The 20863-nt window shown below is 36.7% G+C and overlaps 1 protein-coding gene across 17 annotated transcripts in view; it reads right to left on the bottom strand.

Moving 5' to 3' along the window:
- Positions 1-20863, bottom strand: part of MYT1L (myelin transcription factor 1 like) — a 311356-nt gene that overhangs the window by 99428 nt on the left and 191065 nt on the right. For 13 of the 17 annotated variants that reach the window (XM_085056760.1, XM_085056762.1, XM_085056776.1 and 10 more), the window contains one exon: positions 6733-7106. In XM_085056760.1, coding sequence (XP_084912886.1) covers positions 6733-7106 — 374 coding nt within the window. Of the gene's footprint in view, positions 1-6707; positions 7107-20863 lie in introns of those variants that run through there. The other 4 variants (XM_085056772.1, XM_085056770.1, XM_085056764.1 and 1 more) reach the window with 2 other exon arrangements.

A 20863-nucleotide genomic window follows, 5' to 3' on the forward strand; every position in this document is an offset into this window, starting at 1 on the left:
ACACAGAGTCTGTGGTCACTGTGTAAGTTGCAGTACAGTGTGGGCAACCAATTCTTTGAAGTAGCACTATGAAAGACAGAGGAATTGAAAGAGAGATTGGGAAGAGTCCAGTTCTGTAAAACCCCTGAACATGTTTTTTAAAGTGACATATTCCAGATGTGAGACCTTCTACAACATCAGGTCATTTACAAATACGGATGCAAAGAGCTGCTATATAATTGAGTGAACTATTGGTTCTTTAAAGCACTACATCACAAAACCAACTGGCTTCTTGGCAGTTGTGCCAAAACCAGGAGATCACTGACAATGAACAGGTTACAGAGAGTCTAAGTGAGAACAGAGCTACAGCTCCAGGACTACAGAACTTTCATTTCTTCTCCAGTCCATCTAATTACAGAAAGAATGAATTTTACGATAAGATCTTGCCAGACAACAAAGTAAATAGGAAAAATCAAGGATCCACTCAGCATTTTTCTGCAGACAGAAGGACATAGTGGAAATGCAGAAAAGACAATCCCTTCTTGAGGACTGCAATCTGTGAAAATACAAAGCAGCACTGCTGAGACATGGTCCCTTTCCAGACCTACTGCTCTGGCAAGACTAGAGAAAGCTGTGGTCACAGATAAGTCCTGAAACAATCTGACAGTACAATGGGCCCAACATCTCACGTTCAACTAACACTGAAGGAAAGGATTAGCGTATTAAAAATACAAACAAACAACCCCATGCCATGTAAAAAAGTTTCAGAATAAAGCAGCATTGAAATCAGATGTGGTGTTGAATGTGTTCCTTGATGTTTTTACTAAGGCCTTCAGTTCAGACCCTGAACACTTTAAGTATCCCAATGCCCTTTACAGAATTTCTGCTTACATCAACAAAAGTTGTGTATGACAGAGATCTATAATCTGTCTCATCAAAGGTGAATAATTTCTTTACACTGCATAAAACTATAATTGAATCATTTGCTCTTGATGGATCACGTATTTCACATTATCATTTAAGGCCTTTCATTTCTAGGAAAGGAGTTAAATATGTAAACGTCTACATGACAATGATACTTAAGTACATTCCTAACTTTAAATGTGGAAGTTAAGATGAAGAGTGCTATATAAATTTGTAGGCACAGACTGGAAGGTTTACTGAGCTTCTGGGTTAAATATTCAAATAGAAGGAAGTTTTCTAAAACAATTCTTCAAAGGGAGGAAAAGTTAGGGATGACACATGCAACACATGACCTCACATAAATGAAACTCTACTGACATAAAGCTATTCTTGATTTCTCTCAATCTAACTTCAGAGAATTACAAAATAATGTTTAAATAATGCTGTTTAGTGAGTTTAAATTATATTTTCTATGTATAGTAAAGACCTTGAGCATGGAACACAGCAAAAAGCAAAATTTAGTAAACAACTGAGTCATATTTAAGCAAGCAAGCAACCAACCAACTAACCAACCAGCCAACCAACCAGCCAACCAACCACAAACACATAACAGTAACAAAAGGATTCAAACTTTTTCCACAAGAACTAGTAGTATCCAGGGGGTATTTACCCATTTAGCTGTTTCCCCACCCTACTCCAACAACCTTGAGGTTTCCAGGTCTAAACTATCAGATCCAAAATTTTTAATTGGATTATTTCCAACAAAAATTTTTAGTGAAAATGCTGAGTCTGAATCTCTCAGTATGAAATATGAACAGCTAAACAGCAGAACATGTTGTAATCCATGCTTGCATCTTCAATGGAGAAAGAAGGTATCACAGATTCATAGAATATTTTGAGTTGGAAGGGAACCCCAAAGATCATCGAGTCCAACTCTTAAGGAAATCGCCCAGAGATCAAACACACAACCTTGGTATTATTAGCCTCATGCACTGATCAACTAAGCTCATCTCAGTATTAATAAAAGTTCTAATGCTGTGGCTTGACCCAAAGAATTCCAGGCTTGATCACTGGGCAACCAGACCAGAGAGGCAACTTTAACTTTTTATCCACAGGAAACCAATGCAACGGCCAGGATAAATGTCTTTCATACACAGTAGCAACTCTTAAGTTTTTTTCTGTTCTTCCGGTTGTTTGTTATTATTAGGGTGTAAGACACCCTAAAGACAGGGTATCTTTTTTATCAAGGTACAGTACAGTGTTAAAATTTATTAGCAAAGAGTTTAGATCTGCTTGCCTTATGAAACTATCAGGTATTTGTTTAGTCTTCTTTGGCCCTGAAAAAGACTAAAGATTTTCCTATATACATTGTCCTAAGAAGTGAAATTATGCTTCCTGGTCTCTTAATTTAAAGCTATAATTCAGTTTTATTAGGTGCTTTGCCTGTGAAGTACACTTGATTGTAGCTCTCTGCTCTAATTAAGACTGAACACCTGCTGTGCTCACCAAATAGATGACCACTTTCCTGCTAACAGTTTAAATAAATGAATATGATTAGTGGTCAGCAGGCTGACAGATGACCTTGCTAATACAGATAGGTTGTCTTCATTTCATCAAGATGTTTACTTTATCAGAAGTGCTTTCAGAAGCATGCACAGCTGTAAAGCTGTGCCTCACCATGCTTTCCTCAGCACATGGTCTTCTTTCATCTTTCAGATTGGTGTTTGCATCTCCTCTTGCTCAGAGGACACAAGTGCTTCAGAAGCAATCTGCTGAGGGGATCAGGAAGATAGTGGAGAGCACTAACAGTCTCAATAGAGCTGACAGATGGATTTCATATTTTGAAGGTCTGTCTGCACTGAGTTCATGCAAATGAAAGAAAAAGCTCAAACATATTATGAGATTTTTAAAAACAATCCTAGAATTGAAACAAATGCTGTTGGATTCAATGATCTTAGAGGTCTTTTCCAACCTAAATAATTCTATGATTCTATGAAATATGAAAACAAGTAGAACATCTATCTCTATGTCCATGCGCCAGTTTTTCTTATTAGAAAAACTTGTACTGTGTCTCCTTTGAATACGCACTACTATTTGTGGTTTACAGCTATTTTTGAAGTGTACTTCACCTGAAAAATTAGGTGAAGTACCACATATTAGTATACTGGTTATGCCAACTACCTATAGTTCAATAGAAGATGTAAGGGAGCATCTAAAGGACTCATAATTCACCTGTTAAGAAATTGCAATACTTTTGTAGCATCATCTGTAAAATGGATTTGAATGATGCATCAAATTTCCTTATGTCTATAATCAACCTAAGTTTCTGATTGGAAAATACCCGGAGTACAAGCATTTTTAATGTCTTCATGAGATATAGACTAAATGGCTCCTTGAAACATCTGTTCCAGGAGCACCTCCATGGGAGATTTTTTTAAAAATAGAAAAGCTTTGCAAAACAGTCTTTAGGATACAACTACCTGAAGCAAGCCCATCTCAGAAGAAAGTACTTTGGTTTGCTCTGCAAATTGAATGCACATTTCAGTTTTTAATCAAAGGTTCTCGGCAGTTGCCATCACAGAGAAGGGGTGCTCCAAAAGCAGCCATTACTCTCACTCCTTCCCATTTGTATTTCAATTTACAGGTTATGTTATTGTAACACAGGTCATCTCTATCTGTCCTTTTTTTCCTAGGACAGAAATCAGAAAGATTCATCTTTCCTTTAGTTGCTGCTTTGAACATAAGGGCTTCTCAAGTCTCTTCATAGACGGATAAATTTACCTGCTCTTCAAAGAGATTCAGATTTAATGTAAATTTAAAGAGGATATGCTACCCATTGACAGAGAGTTTTGAGCATGGATTTTGGTTCAAAAGATTGTGTACAGAAGTACTAGCACAGAATTTAGGACTCATCTAAAAAGGTTTGGTTTTTTCCTTTTAGTTTTAAATTGGTATTTTGAGATTTATGAGACTGTTAGGCTACATCTGTGTTCTCCAAGTCCTTTAGTTTATCAATGACAAGGCTACAAAGACGTGATTTTCAAAAAGACTGTGATGGTTTCAGTGAATGCCCAAGTACCTCCAATAAGAACTGTTTACCTACATTACCTGTGTATTATCTATATCCGCTGAGAATCCCATCCAAAATCCCCATTCCCTTGAACAGAAAATGTATGCACCTTCACCCCCATTTCTGCCTCTATAGGCCAATCCTATACTTGCTGATGGAATACTTCTGTCACCAATGCTTATGATTTTAACCATTTTGTTCACCTAGACTATAGCTACTTCCAGAAATTTTCTGAACTGCTATCATCTACAGCTCTAGTGACAGAAACTTTTATGAGAACTGTGCAGGCACCCTGGTGACCAGTGAACAATTTTGTATTTTGTTTCTAGGAATAGGAATACTAAGACACATTCAGACTTCCCACTAAGGTGACTATAAGGTGGTTTGCTACAATATTGTAGTGACGCTTGTAGTGAGCAGCAAGTGATTGAGAAATCAAGTGATTCATAGCTGACAAATCTAATTTTCCATACAGTCAATAGATAAAGGCAAGAGTCATATTCAGACAATGTAGTTTAAGCACACCTAATTTTGCACCTTTTTTTTTTTTCTGGAAAATCAGCAGTCCAAATTCCACCAATGCAGCGTATGCTACAAGCAGAATAAAGTGAAACATCAATATCCCTATTGGAAACAATAGGGAATAAACTATTTTATTTTTAAAAATATAATTTATTGATTAGTTTCTAGACCTCAGCAAAACCAAATTGTTTTCACTCTCCATGCTTTGGCATAGACATAAGGAACTCCATACTACCTTCCTCATTAATTGTTAGGAACTCTTCCTTGTAAATAATCTCTGCTCTAACTGACACTGTTGCATACTGATTACTACATTGATAATCAAAGGGATCATGAATACTTTTCTTATAAAATTCTATCATAACTTTTCTGATTTTATGAATATTTTTTCTTAATGACTTATCTTTTAGATAGAACATATATTTATTTATTAACGTTCATTTATTTTATTACTGGAATAGCATGAGATCCTAAGAAAAACTTGACCTACGAAAGTTTTAATTTCAGGTTATACTCAGAGCAGTTAATAAAGGTACCTTTGTAAATTTTTTGCAGTTCTTAACCACAGCCTACTATATATGGAAGGAAAGCAGTCATAAAGCAACGTCAGTCTCTTCACATTGATTAGGATGACTAACTGCATGTTTAACTGTGTTGGAATAAGTAAACCACTGTGTTTCATTATCATAGAAAAATAAACTGAGTATCAAGCCTGATGGCTTGCCAGAAGCAATTTTCTTGAGCTCTTGAGTTTTGCTTTAGGGTTTCTTTTTTCCTTTTATCATTTTTGATAGTGTAGATTCAAAGTTTTTAATGTCAGCTGAAATCACAGCAGCAGTTGCACCATAACCAAGCACCAACAAACTCAGTCACCATTATTTGTTAAAGAAACTGCTGGACATCCTACACTTGCTCAGCAAGACAGCAACAGCAGTTGCACATCAGCCTGATCTAACACAGCTTCTCTTCCAGGTTCTGAAACAGCAGAGTTCCCTGCAAAAGGAAATTACTTCCCAGTTGCATCAAACTCATGCAACTTTTAAGACTGACCATGTATTCTCTAGCAATTTTGTGGCAAATTCAGGCAATTGAGGAAACGCTACAGATGCAGTATCTGAGAAAACTCTGATAGCCACCCAGCTGGCCACCATCTCACTCAAATGGAAAGAATACTTCCAAAGTCTTTCTTTAAGATTTAAGATCTGACCTTACAGAATGCTGAAACAAAAGTCATACAACTTTCATACCTGGTTCCTAAGAGGAATCCAACTGAGGAGTGCTGAAAGCTTTTCTTATATTTTTATTGGTTAGAAAGGTGAATCTACCCAACCAAAAACGTGTTCCCTGGAAATGGGAACAAAATACTTTTTAGATAGCTCATTAATTTTCGCATGATTCCTTCATTTCACCCCAGTGCATTATGATGTCTGTCATCAGCATATGGAGTAAATGGACAGTGATTACATATTTTGAAAGTATTATATAAAGTCCAATATCCCAAAAAAAGAGAAAGTTGAATAGGGTAATCACATTGCTACTGCATTAATTTGGTTACTACCAATAACCTGTATTTCTAAACGGCATTTATGCCATGGCATGATAATAAAAATATATAAATTTTAGAAAGATGTTATCTATGTAAACCTGTCACTTGCTATATTTTTAACAGAATCAACTAAAGCACACAGAATTCAAGTCTAAAAGAACCAAAGTATGATATAATAGTTAATTCTGAATAGTTTCTTGGGGTAGCGGGAAGTATAGGGCAAAATTTTTGAAGGGAAGAGGTCCATTTTTTCTCAAAAAATTATCTGAAAACTTGTGACAGAATTTATGTGGGCAATTGTTGATATTCTATAAACAGATCTAGCAAATACACTTGCAAATGATCAGTACAGGCACCCAGCTGTAGCTGATGCTTTGCTTGTACCTTCATAAATATTCTCCTGGTAACTGCATGCATTAATCCACTACTAGGATTACATTTTATGCAAGCATTTTAGCACAAACACACCTCCACTCTCCTTGTTTGAAACGTCAGTGCTGGTGTATTAAAAAATATTTGGAAGACAGACTTATTAAAATAAATGTTAAGAGAACACAGTGGGGTATATTTTCAGTGTGGAGCAGAGAGATTTAACTGCATGACTTCCATTAGCTTTAATGAGAACTTAACAGCTAAATCCTCGCACACCACACTAGAAGATTAACCCAGAAAACACACATTGTTTACTTTTTACTAATACTCTGATTATTACCACGTTCTTCCTCCTCCTCCTCTTCTTCCTCCTCTTCTTCTTCCTCCTCCTCTTCATCCTCCACATCTTCACCTTCCTCTTCATCCTCCTCTTCCTCCTCCTCAATCTCCTCTTCTTCTTCTCGATCTATCTCCTCATCATCCTCCTCCTCATCACCTTGCTCCTCATTATCATCAGAATATTCCTCCTCTTCTTCATCCTCTTCCTCTTCTTCCTCTTCCTTTTCATCCATTTCCTCTGTTCCATCAGTTTCATAGCATTCATCTACTGAAGAGTTGTCTGCTTTAACCACAAAAGGTTTTCTTTTGGGGGCTGGTTCTTGGGGTTGCTTATCTTGTGTTTTTCTTTTTTTTGCCAGTGGACAGCCATAAACACTGTTCAAAAATAAAAGATGCAAATTATTACACTATCCTCCAGATTTCACTTATTCATGTATTGTAATTGTACATCATGATTAGTTTCTGTTCTCAAAATGCATATTCGCAAAGTAAAATTATGACCAAGAGAGAGGGCACTTAAAAACCTGTGAAAATGCAAGTTACTATTATTTGCCTGAAAATGTCACACATAAATAACAGCGTAACAGTTTCAAAAGTGATACAAATGTGTGTTTTTCCTTCTCATTCTTTCTTCTCTTCTGTATGTTACACTCTTTTCTAAGGCAGACAAATATGGTTAAAAAACCAGCAATCTTGTCCTACCTGTAGCTATCAATACAACAACCAGAAATAAAGCAGTGCTCCATAATTTTGTAATATTCAGTATTTTGGTAGCACATGGTTATGTTTCAATGATGTTTAAGTAATGAAAATATGATCATATTCTGAATGCTTTTGGTTATTATTATTACAAATAATAACATAATAATAATAATAATAAATAATGAATCACTCTTAAATTCTCCCGTTTTTCTCCATTATATGCTACAAGGCTGGATAAATGGGAAAGCAAGCTCCCCAACACAACCAACCCAAATAATTATCATGGCCAGTGTGGCAAGTGTTCTCACACTGAAAAAAAAATCAAATAATAAACAAAATCCTTTGTCAATAAAGGAAGTCAGACTTTTCAAAAGTGAGTACCACTTATTTATCAATCATTTTAATGCATTTGAATGCATTGTAACAGAAATAGTATTTTAGTGTCCTTGCCTTCTACCAGAGCAGCCACTTGTGTCTCAAAGGTCATATAATCTGTGTTTGTTGAAACTGATCTCCCTTGTGTAACCTCTGTAACCTTCTATGCAGAGTGACTGCACACACACATTATTCTTTTGTTCAAAGAACTTCCTCTCTGAACTTTTGGCATTGTGTGATTATAAACATTAGTCAAGCTTTATCAGTTTTTAGTCTTCTTCCTGTGATTAACTCATTTTGGAATATTTAAACTGTTTTTTATAACCTTTTTCTCCATATTGACTGATAACTTCCCCTTTTACATTATATTCTTTCTCCCTTTATTCCAATACACTGAGGATCTCTTATTTTTTTCCACTCTAATAATGCTTCATCAGTTGATAGACCACTGAAAAATCTGGGGCTTCACCACATGTAGTACTACAGATGTGCTGTATGTGGTGTCCTCATAGTCTTGATCTTGGTCTAATTTAAATGCATCCCAACAGCTATGCATCTCAACTGCTTAAACTGGTACTCAGGTAAAAAACAACTATATTTAAACAACCAACCATTTTATTTAAGCGCCTAACAGGTATTGTCTTATCTAAATTTCAAACCACTTGTTCACAGTCTGCCTAGCACACACATATCTAAAGAGTAAGAGTCACAAAAGATGGTATTCATGGAAAACCTGCTACAGCAGACCATCTCTGTGCAACACAGGCACCTCTGTGTGGAGACAAGAGGTGTCTCTGAAGTCTAATCCTGCATGCCTGAAAATACCTGCCTCCATTAAAACTACAGAGAAATACTGCATAAATTTTAGGTATGTCCATCTAGCCACATTCCAATGCACCTCACTTGGGAGTAGGGTAGCAGTCCTAGTGGGATATGGATTCCAGACACCACCATCAAAATTGAGGCCTATAGGTGCAAGCTAGAGGGGAAACAGATCCACATCCTCCAGATTCCAGAGCCATGCTCCATCCAGTAGGTCATTTGGCATATTTTGTAAAAGAGCATCCTCTTTATAGAGGATGAGCCCTGACATGCTTGGAAGCAAGAAACTCTGACACACAACAGGCAAGCAAAAGCCCAAATCTTCACTAATTTTAAGAGTCCTAAACCTGAAAAATAGGGAGCCCTAAGCTTCTGGTGTTTTCTTTTTGGTCCACATTTGTTTCTATCCAAAGACACTTCAAAGTAAAACCTATAAACATACCAGAAATTCTTGTACTAGATCACAACTACAGCTCATTGCCAAATGATTGTACTGCCTCTTGTCCTGCGAGTCCTCCTCTTGGACAGGAACCAACTGCCCAGAATGAAGAGGAAATGTAGGACATATTTCCATGGAAAACATCCCACATCATCACAGTCAAAGCACAAACAGGAATTCAATCTCCATCAGTCTGGACACTGCATAAAATCTGGGTCAAAAAGGAAGCAGTGTTTCTTGAAGGTCTGACCACTCCAGGTTTATTTTGGTGCTTCCCTGGTGCTATGGGGTTTCAGCAGCTGCCTATTTAAACTCTCCATATGGAGCTCTGAAAGAAGGCAGATGAATTTTTTCTCAGAACTGGAATTTCAGAGTGCATGTTGTGCCGAGGAAAATGGCTGAATAATTAGGGAGGAGCCTGTTTAATTTAGGTGTCTAGAAGAGGCTGCATCCTGGAAAACAAGAGTGGATCACATCCTGGGGCTCAGGCAGACTTTAGGAACTTGCATATCAGTTCAATATGATTTTAGCAGACAGGTTAACATTTACTGAATGGATATGTCTTGCTTTCTTGGTTTCAGTTCCTTCTCTTTCAGATGCGTACTACCCTCACTAGAGCTTCTTCAGTGCCATTATTTGTTAAATTATATTTTCTCAAAATCCTGATAGTTATTTTCAAAGATGTGAGTAGGCTTATCCCCAGAAATCTCCAGGATTTCTTTTCTTCCTCATAACCTTCTTACAGCATTGTAAGAGGGGAAGATGACACGTCAGGCAGCTCTGAACTAAAAGGGGACCCATAGATACGTAACTGTGAAAATTTTTCCCCACTGGCATTCAAACAAACTCAAATTTTTCATAGAATCATAAAATCTTTCGGGTTGTGAGGGACCTTAGAGATCATCTGCTTCTAACCCCCTTGTCATGGGCAGGGACACCTTCCACTAGGCTAGGCTGCTCATAGCCCCATCCAACTTTGGCCATTTTGTCACATTAAAGCCAGAACATTAAATCCATCCTACCCCAATCTGTTTTCATTTAAAAACACTAAATAATTGTAACTGTTTTCATCTAGTAGTGCCCCAAAACAATCTCTTTTGGAATTCATGAAAGTGTAAGAAGTGAGGCAGAGGACAGGGGCATAACTAATACATCTATTTTGGTTTGAACTTTTTAAAATTTTTGTATTTGACAATTAAGAAGAACAGCATGACTTTTTACATACAAATTATTGGTGAAAGGTAGAAAGAAATTGTCTCTGCTGTTTTTTGTAATCTTTAATATTTTTTTCACATCTTTATGGTCTTCTACACAATATTTTATAAAGTTTGTGAGAATCTAAGGCATTACTTGGGATTCAGGTCCCCCTGAAAAATGAATAACTGGCAATGGAAATCAATTCCAGTCAGCTGCCTGATGACTTTGATTCATTTATAAATCTCATTAAATAACTAATTGGAACTCAGCTATTCAAGCAAATCTGTGAACTTTAGTTTATAAATTTATGAACCTATTTTCAGTGTTCTTTACTCATAGAATTAAAATTGACACATCAGCACCTACAAGAAACATATTTGTATATTTTAATGGTTGTGTCCAACACTAAGGCTTGGAAATTGGTAATTTTTCCAAGGAAATGGGTTAAGCTAGTTCACAGAATCACAGAATTGTTTGGGTTGGAAGGGACCTTAAAGATCATCTATTCCAAACCCTCAACCATGGACATGGAAGGAACACCTTCCACTAGACCAGATTGCTCAAGGCCTCATCCAAGCTGGCCTTGAACACTTACAGGGATGGGGCATCCACAACCTCCCTGGGCAACATGTTCTAGTATTTCACCACTCTCAGAGCAGAGCATTTCTTCCTAATATATAGACTAAATTTCTCCTCTTCTAATTTCTCTCCATTACTCCTTTTCCTATCACTAGTTAACTTCAACTCAGCTTTTGTAAACTGTCCTAATTTATTTATAACCAGATATTCCACAACTCTGAATCTGGTTTTGTCTGTATTTGGATTTATACTTCACAAAGCTACCATTGCAATGATTTTTCATATAAAACCTTAACAATGCTGTCTTGTGCTGGCTTCCTTCTACCTTTCAACTGTATACATCACATACCTTATATATACCTCATGTAGTGTAGACTTCATGGACTGAAAGAATTAAAAAAATCTCACCATGTGTTTCAGAAACCTGGGAAACAGGCCACCAGACCTGAAGCCTACTGTTAAGCTGCCCTATTTTCTTCTTTTTCTTTCCTAACCTGGTCTGCTCTCATCCTTTGTTTCATTAATTTTTCAGATTCTGCCTCCAGGACACTTCTCTCTGTTTCTGGCATGCTCCCTGGGGTCTCTCCAGTGAGCACAGCAAGGGGAAGGCTGCGCTGGCTTCCCAGCAGCCTCTGCCACTGACTTCCCCACACACAGAGATGACAGTCTCTCTCATTGACCTCTTGTTCCTCATATATTTGTGGAAGCTCTTATTGTTTGTCCTTACAGCTTCTGCAATTTTCTCTAAATTTTCAATTTTGGCTTCTGTGATCATCCCCTCATTTGGCTATTTTTAGACTTGTTTATCCCTGCTCAGAGCATTGACCCCATTGATTTATGTGTCGTTTCTGCCTTTATCTGCTCTTCCACTGCTCCCTGTATTTCCCTGGTCAGCTGTGTTCGTCTTATTTTCTCCTCACGCTTCAGCTCTCTTGGCTTCCAGCAGGGTATATATCTGGGCTTCCTGAAACACACTTTTGAATATTCTACACTGCTTTGCTGTGTGTCTCAGTCATCTCTGGTTTTCGGAATCTGTCATGAATAATTCTTGTGGAAAGAATGTTGTTGAATTTCATAGTGATAAGCTCCAAGAGGCCATATAGACATTAATAATTGAAGAAATGGAAGAAATAAAATATGATTCTACACTCTTTAGTTAGAAGATGATTTATGGTATTTTTAAACTCTCATGCAATTTCTCTCCATTAAAAACTTTATGATGCTACTCACTGATACATTCAGTTGAAGCACTGTTCAGAAAATACATATTTCTTGTCCAGAGTTGAACATATTGATTGTTAATATAATTTACTACTACTATAATATAATTTTCATTATAATTAGTATAATTTCAGTATAATATAATTTTCATTATAATTAAGTAATGGTTATTATTTTGAATCTATAGCAATTAACATACATATTTAAATATACATAGTATAGGACCAAAGAAATACAAGGGGTCTTCTAAATCAGATTACTGACCAATATTTTTCCCTCCACAATATGCCAACTCACACATCAAAGCTGGAACATGATACCTATATCTGGAGGAAGTTTTCATTTAAGAGGAAAATGAGAAAATGAGAAAGGGAGATTATATGATTATTAAGGGTTCAGTCAACTTTAAATACCTAGCTTGGATAAAGTAATTCCTACGTGCTGTATTTATCAGCATTTTTTTTTCATTTGAATCTCTTTTCTATTGAATCTATTATTTCAGATGCCTCATGCTATAACATCCAAGTGAAGAAAAATAAGATTATGTCAATATTATGCTCTAAATCTGAATAATTCCTTTTTCTTGGAGTACTGTTATCTTTTTCTTTCTTAGTAGTACTTTGAAAAATCTTACAAAACCTTTTTTTTCAAACTGAAATTGTCCCAAGTAACAGTGCTCTCATTTTTTTTTCATGTGAGAATTTAATTTAACAGAAACCAAAACATTTGATAGGGAATAGAATCTAACCATTTGCTATATAAACACCTAATGAGGCTATCAAAACACTAAATTAAGTACTTCAGTATCTGAAGTAGCTGTGAGGTGGAATTTTATCATATACAGTTTAAGATAGGAAATTAGGAATAGGCTTGGAAGCAAACTTCTGCTTAAGGCTTCAGGCAGAAAATTCCCAGGGCATCTATACTTGTCTCACTGGATATTGTTAGGTATTATTTTTGGTTTGGACTACATAACTTCCAAGTCCAGACCTCCAGATGAAGAGTCTTAGGGTATTGAGAAAACAGGCATTTAGCAGGTAAGTCCTCTAATGAATCCAATATTTTAAGAATGAGCAAATCTAGTTAATTTGCATAACACTGCAACATTTTAAATCACTCTCAAAGCAGTGACTATTAGCTTGAAAGGGCTGATACTGCCAATTGATAGAGTCTGACCAGAAAATAAATATTCAAATTCCAGCAAACTCTAGAGCTTGAATTCCCTGCACTCCTATTGGCTGCACTTCCCATCAGACCCTGCACTATTACAAGGAAGAGCTAGTAGCTTGCCTGGTGAGGTTTGATCAATGAATTGATAGGAATGAATGATAAATTCAGAAGAAGAGATTAACTCCAGCCTAGTGATTCACTGACTCAATTTCAAGAATAAACTCCTTCAGTTGAAGATGATTTTCTATCCATATTTGAATACTGCTTAAAGTATTCCAAATTGCTACAGGAATGAGCAGCAAACCCAGTGGACAGTGATAATTGCAGGGTGGTAAAGTCAAACTTCATGTGGGAAATTACAATTTACTTCTTTAAGCCACAGTGGTCGGGAATCTTTTCTGCCCCAAAAAAGTCCCACATAATGGCTGCATACTCTTTTGGAGCATAGGAGGTGTTGAGACAAACCTTCCCAGGCTGTGAAAGTTAACACTAAGCTATATAACAGAAAAGCAACAAGCCGAAGATCAAGTAAGACATGGAGTTTTGGGGCTTTTATTTTACAGAGATGACTAATTGCAGCCTAGAAGATGAAGCAGGGACAGACTGGTTTTGGTGCTTCCAACCAGATGGATTAAAATTCTCTGTGCTAGCATCCTATGTGCTACGAATCCCAGTCTAGAAGACCAGCTTACTCAAATCTGCTTTCCAGCTGCCTGCTGGCAACTGAACCAGAGCCTTTAATACTGTTCTGGAATCAGGGATGCTTCTTGCAACCACTGCACTGCCAAGCACCGTAGTATCTAAGGCCACTTTCAGAATGACTGCCCTCACCCCTGTCTTCTCAGTTGGACTCGGGCACTAATCCAGAGACAGTGCTTTGGAAAACCTGGGTTCCTGTTCGTTTTACATGCTTACATGTTTTTGTAAAAGTTAATATTAATATATACTATAATATACTATATTATAATATATATACTAACATTAATATATACTATAATATATTAATATTAATATATTATAATATATACTATAATATTAGTATATACTATAATGTATACTATTAATAAAAATTAATATGCTTTTATTAAAAATATCTTTTAAAATACAATAAACTAATCTCTACAGTTTTTCAATATTTCAAGCTTTCTTGTGAGCTTCTGCCTCTGGTTAACTAAATCAGATTCTTATAAGCAGGAAGTGTTTTTATGTGTGCAGTGTCAAAACACACCATCTTTACTTCATTTATTTGTACCAAACAGAACTTCGTTGATTTTTCATTTTAGATATGTATACAATAGTAATTTGGTTCAGTGAAAAATATTAATTTACCTTAATAGGCACAAGCTTCAGTGACGGGAATGAGTGAAATGTAGAAAATTCAAACCACTCTTCCTTCTGGAGTTGCAAATATTTACTGTTCCACATTGTGGAACAGTAATAAAAATTACAGAAGTGCCCAAAAGGATGCTGGATCTCGAAAGGCAGAGATGAGGATATGATACTTTCCTCACAGAGTTTTAGAAGTCAATTCTATCCTCAGAGCCTTTTTAAGCATATGAATAGCCATGAACATACTGCAGATCCACCCGTGTATAGCAACATTTAACTAAATGAACCTTAAAGAAAAACTAGTGTTTAAAAACCAGCATTGCCAAAAGGACTTAGAAATAGCAAATAATATGAGATAGAATGATGTGCCAGAAGTAAATGATGGAGCTCAAAACTGAACTACTTTTCTTTTAGAAATTCAGATATTGAAATATGTATTTTTAAACAAAATAACATAGAATAGCTTTGATGTAGTCAATACAGTCACAGGAAGTCAAAGCAGGAATCTTTTATTTCACTGGACCCTATACATCTCCACGTGAAGCATCTCCCCACCCCAGTTCACCAGACTCCAAACTGGTGTAACTGAAACCTGTGAGGAACACTGACAAACTAACCTGCCCTCTGGCTGGTGAGATCATTTCCACCATCACCCAAGCCTCTGCTCTTGGGGCATGACAACTAAAAGGAAACTTTAGGTTTTGCAATAACTAACCCATTCAAACAACAAGTTTATTTAATTGGTTGAATACAATAGCTGTTTGAAGAAAAATGAGCAGTGAAGAAAAATGAGGCACAGCGGTGTATTTCTGCATGTTGCACAAATACACAGGAAAACTCTCAACCATGGAGAGCTCATTCAAAGAAAGATATAAAAAATATATGTAACAGATCATGAGACTAAAAACCTATGTGTCAGCATAGGTTAGCAAAGTACATACAACCTGCAGTTGTAGATTCACCAGAAGTATTTATATAAATAAATGAATATAATATCTGACTGCCCCATAACTTACAATGTCACTGATGCGGTTCATCTCTCACCTACCCCTAGGCTTCTAAAACCTAAGTCTATGCAAGTCATGTTAAGCTCCCTTCATAATTCGGGGCAAAGAAACAGGAACCTCCTGGGAGGCTATGCATCCTACCTTTCTTAGACACTGTGCCTAGTGACAATGAAGGGAGGCATTGGCAATTAACTTGCATTTCTACCATTTACGAATCTTTTAACAGTAAGACAAGTCCAAGAATTTTTCTCTCTCTTCTTTTTCTTTTTAATTCCCTGTCAATATTCAATAAGGACAGTACTTGAAAGAATTTAAAACCACATACCATAATACTTTCATAACAAGAAACCCAAAAACCTGTCCCTTTCCTTTCTGCAGCTGCTGTATCACTTACCATGAATAATTCTCCTCCCTATAGCTTCACAATCTTTTCAAGACTACCTGCATGTTCCAATGTCAGACAAATGCTGGAGCTGCTCTCCAACCTTAGGATGGCAAATACCCAGCTGCACTGTGTGCACAAGAGCCCGAAGACACAACTGATAATGTCTTGTTGCCATATCCTTGAATACTTGGGCTGATCAACGAGTGCAGGATAGTGCAAAGAGCACAGGTTTAATGACTCATTGATTCATTAGATGTAATGCATATAATCAAGTTTTGCTAAGTGGCTATTGAATCTGCGCACTTTGATGTTGATTTAGATGCATTTCAGACACATAAAAATGGGAACATGCAAAGCCAGTGACCACTTCTGCACTAACTCAAAGAACACTGACTTCTGCACTGAATCAAAATCCTGAGGTCCACATTTATTTAAAAAAAAATCTAAACTTGACGGAAAACTTTGGGAAAGAAAACCTTCTATTTTTCTACATACAGATGAAAACTATGTTGGCTACATTGAGTTGAATAAAGGCATTATCTAGAGCTGTAAAGGTGTCCAGATTTGTGTGTATCCTGTTTTCAGCTTCAACGGTAATGACAACTCTTTTACAGGTAGAGGGAAGGGCAAATTCTAATTTATTTATTTTTCATGGTAATATCAGAAAATGGAAAAGTTTACAATCTATCATTCACCAATTTGAAAGGGTCAGAATATGCTACAAGAGTGCATCTATCAGTTAGAAAATATTTTTGCACAGTCACATGATACGAAATCTTTCTATTCCAATTCCAATTCAAGCAATTCAGCATGCTAAGTTCAAGCATTCAAAAACCAAGGGAAATAAACTGCTGGAAATCAAAGGTGGTTCATGTAGTTATACTGTCCAACATTTAATAACATGGCTAAATACCTATTAGCAGAATCAAAACCCTAAGACCTAGACTCGATATACCATATTTACCAACAACACAATAGGTCAAACTATCCTTCTGGCATGTACTTAAGTACTGAGTAATAGAGTACTCTGTCATTTTATCACATCTGTAATGTAGGGCTACTATAGTGACACTATCAGCTACTGATTCTTATCATAAATACTCTTCTCATCATCTCTGCATAGGCACACAATAGCACTGACTTTCGACTTAATTTTAACTAAGAAAGACATATGGCTCAAAATTAATGATACAACAACCTTCCTGTAACTATAGCAATGAGATTCTTGGTCAAAAAAGCTAACAGCTACAGAATATAACCGATGGAAAGGAATAATAGTGTGGAGCAGCCTTCTCACACAAGACTGTCATCAGTAAACATCTGAAATTACAGGGGAAAAAAATGACAAAAGCAAAGTGATACAAGCTGCAAACACTTCAGTGCTTATGTACCAGAGTCTCACCTCCAGCACAAGCCACAGGATATCGCTCTGTGTCTTGCACGGTTGGTTAGGAGTCATTCAAGTGTGAAATATTCTAAATTCTGGTTGTTAAAGGATTGAGAACCTCTGCCTCCTTGCCATGACTTACACCCTGAAAGGCATATATTTGTTTGTGATAATAATCTACTGAACTAGTCTCCTTCTGCAGCACACAGAAGTTGCTTTGCTGTAATACTAGGGAGTCTTGCAGGTAGTATTTCCACTAAGTTACAATCTTACATAAAGAAATTGGTTCAAGCTGTTGGCAGACTCAAAGGACAAATCTGTATCTCACGATCAGCTGATTTTTTCCAGCTTTTATTTTTAATTATTAGGAGAATTAGAAATATTCTAGTCTAAAAACGAAAGCTTAACTCCTAGGCTAATCACATGACTTTAAAAGCCAGATGCCTCAATGGCTTTGCCTTAATCTGGCCTTTTTTGATATATCTGATGAAGGAAGGATGTCTGTTCAGGTAAAAAAGCCCCAAACAAAAAAGTCAAACTGAATTCCATCACATTCTTGTCCAGAATAAGAAGGCTTCAACTTGAGTCATATCACAATTTAAAAAAAAAATACTATGGCATATAATGTTGCTTTTTATAGCTGACAGTGAGTTCTATTAGACTGCAAAAGAATCTCTGAAGGAAAATGAAAATAGCTTCCCAAGAGAGTGGAAGCCCCACACAGCATGGTTTAAATGTGGCAGCTGGGCTGTGGGTGGAAATGGCGGTTTCCATTGAAAATCTGCTGCCAATATACCTCCTGTGGATAGATTTTTAAGAGAAATGTTATCCCTATCTGAATTTCAGCTGCTCAGTTTTAAAGATGCACAGACAGGAAAGGTAGCAAGACTGACTAGCAAAAGGTCCAGAATTATGTTCTGTCCAAGGACCAAAGACTAAAACTGAGAAATGACCACAAAAATGTGTGACAGGAAGATGGCAAGAGGGGAAAAAGATTCTTTAGTTTTAAAAGATAAAAGCCAACTTTTTAAAAAGTGTGCGCCACTTCAAAGGCTACTTTAAATTTTTTTAATAGTTTGAGGCATTTGATGCTTAAGACAACTCACTGAAAGTTGGTTAGCAATGCGTTAGTTACTTTTAAAAATGGTAACTTTATATTTGGGGATCTATCATGATAATAGCTGGGGCAACATCATATGTCATCACACTTAACTTTGCAGGACTTCAGCTTAGCTGACTAAGTTTCTTAGATAATAAATTCCCCACTGGTAATATGTAGGTATATAAGCCTGGGAGTCACGAAAGCAAGCATGTGTTGTATCCAGGCTAAGATATATGAAGTATCATAAAAAGAACATTTCCAAAATCACTTTTCTTAAAGTCTGCATTTACTGACAACCCTGACTTAGGCATAATCTTGAAAATATGACTCATAATCCAAAAAAGACACTTTCTGGTGCAGGTACGAAAGTCATGCCTGTAGTATGGATGGCTACTTTATTGTTTTCTCTTTTGATATAGGTAGTGTGGTACTGTTATCTGCCTTTTTTTCTTTTTAACAATTCAACAATATTAAGAAGGTTGAAAAAAATATCAAGCAAATGGAATACCCTTCCTTTTTTGGGGGAGGTGGGTGGGTTTTTTTCTTTATGAGTTTTTTCTTTTATTTTGTTTGGTAGTTTGTTTATTTTTACCCAAACAGCCTTTTATAGCTCCAAGTCTGGTTCCTCTAGAGCAGTCCTTTAACCATCAGACTAACTTCTCTCTCTCCTTTTTTGATCCCTGGGAAAAAACTCACACTTCCCTCTGTTCAAAGGCTTGAATTCAATAGCCAGGATAGAAGGATCTTAGCCAGTCTTCACCTGTCATCATTTTGGTATGGCTCATGGCTTGAGAATTAACATACTCCTTGCACCCATTCAGGCTAGTGGAAAAACCAAAGCAGTATGTTGCTACCTAAGTAACATTCATGGTCCAGGATGCACAACTACCATGAATTTTTTCAGTGAAGGGCGTGTGACTACTATGCTGTCTATACAAATGAGGTGCCTGCATGTTAGTGTGAGCAGAGAATAACTGCTATGCTTGCTGGATCACAGGATGCTGGTGTAAGTACCTGAAGCCTGCAAATTAGTTAAACTGGCAGCACTTCTGAAATACACAGATGGGTTTTTTATGACAAGTTTGGTCAACTACAGACTTGGTAATTTTGTGAATCCTTGACTTCAATTTCAGTACCAAAGATCTACTTGTAATTATGCTCTAGAAGTTTGTGCTTATTTGTAGGATTTAATTGTGTGGGATTTGGTTATGAGGATGGAATAGAAACAAGAGATCTCTGAAGTTGGGTTTTAGAGCATGGGGGTTTATTGTGAAAGAGTGTGGGTGTTAGAAACCTGCCAGAGCCGCAAGACGCAGATCAAGGCAGGTCAGAAAAGCAAGAGAGAGAGAGAGAGAGGCAAAAAAGGAGACTGATTTTCCATTTACAATACAATAAATCATCTTCTGTGTTGAATATTCTAATTCTCCTTAACCAATCTAGGACAAGCTACAAACCCTACAACATTTACATACAACCTAAAAGAATCATGGCATTACCATACAGGATTGTATTTTAAACCTTACAAAACTGCTTTTTGGATGCTCTGCCAAGCAGGCAGGGTCTGCTATGACCCTTGGACCAGCCTGCAGGCAGAGGGCATTGTTCTATCAAGAAGGGGGCCGTACCATTGTTTCCTAGTTACTCCTCAACTCAAAGCTTGTCTTCATCTCAATCTCGCTTATACTTTCCATATTCTCAGCATCTTTTGCGAGGTAATCATATCTATAAGGCTTTCCTATTTCATCTTCCCCAATACTTATTTTCTGATTTATATGTTGTGAAATGCTTCTTGTGAAAATCACAGACATAGACATTTAATGGTGGAAAACTTTTGTCTCATCTCTAATTGACTGGCAACGTACTAAACAGAAGGTAGGCCAGGTGCAAGATGACATTTTGTTTTGAAAATACCTGGAAGGTTTTGAAGGTCGGGATGAAAAGCTGCATAGGTATGATGTCACTTCAAATTATCTCATATTATACAAAGCTATATTGCCATGTAGCCAGTAGGTAGAGCGTCCCTGACTCTTCACCAAATGATTCTAAATTTCCTTTTTGTTCAAAAAATAGGGATCTTGGTATCATCTTATTATCACTGCTTTTCAGACCAGCCAATAAACTTCTGTCTTTCTGTGAGTTTGTGGTTTTTTACGGAGTTCTAGAGCAACACCATTACAAAATGCCCTGGTGTAAAAGGAATGAAATTCCATTCCTGCTTACACAAGAGATCATGTTAACCCATAGTATACATTAAAAAAAAAGAAAAATTACTTCTAAAAAATCTGAACTAACCATGATAGTTCTGTGTTGGTTCTACTGAGCTGTCCACTAGACTGCTTTCCAAATCTGACTCTCTGCTGTATATTTTAAAGAACCATCAACATTATAGTAGACAGAAAAGCTAAGTATTTTCTCTG

Source organism: Lichenostomus cassidix, chromosome 3 (genome assembly GCF_008360975.1).
Source record: "Lichenostomus cassidix isolate B80296 chromosome 3, HeHo_3.0, whole genome shotgun sequence".
In the NCBI taxonomy this organism is placed as follows: Eukaryota; Metazoa; Chordata; class Aves; order Passeriformes; family Meliphagidae; genus Lichenostomus; species Lichenostomus cassidix.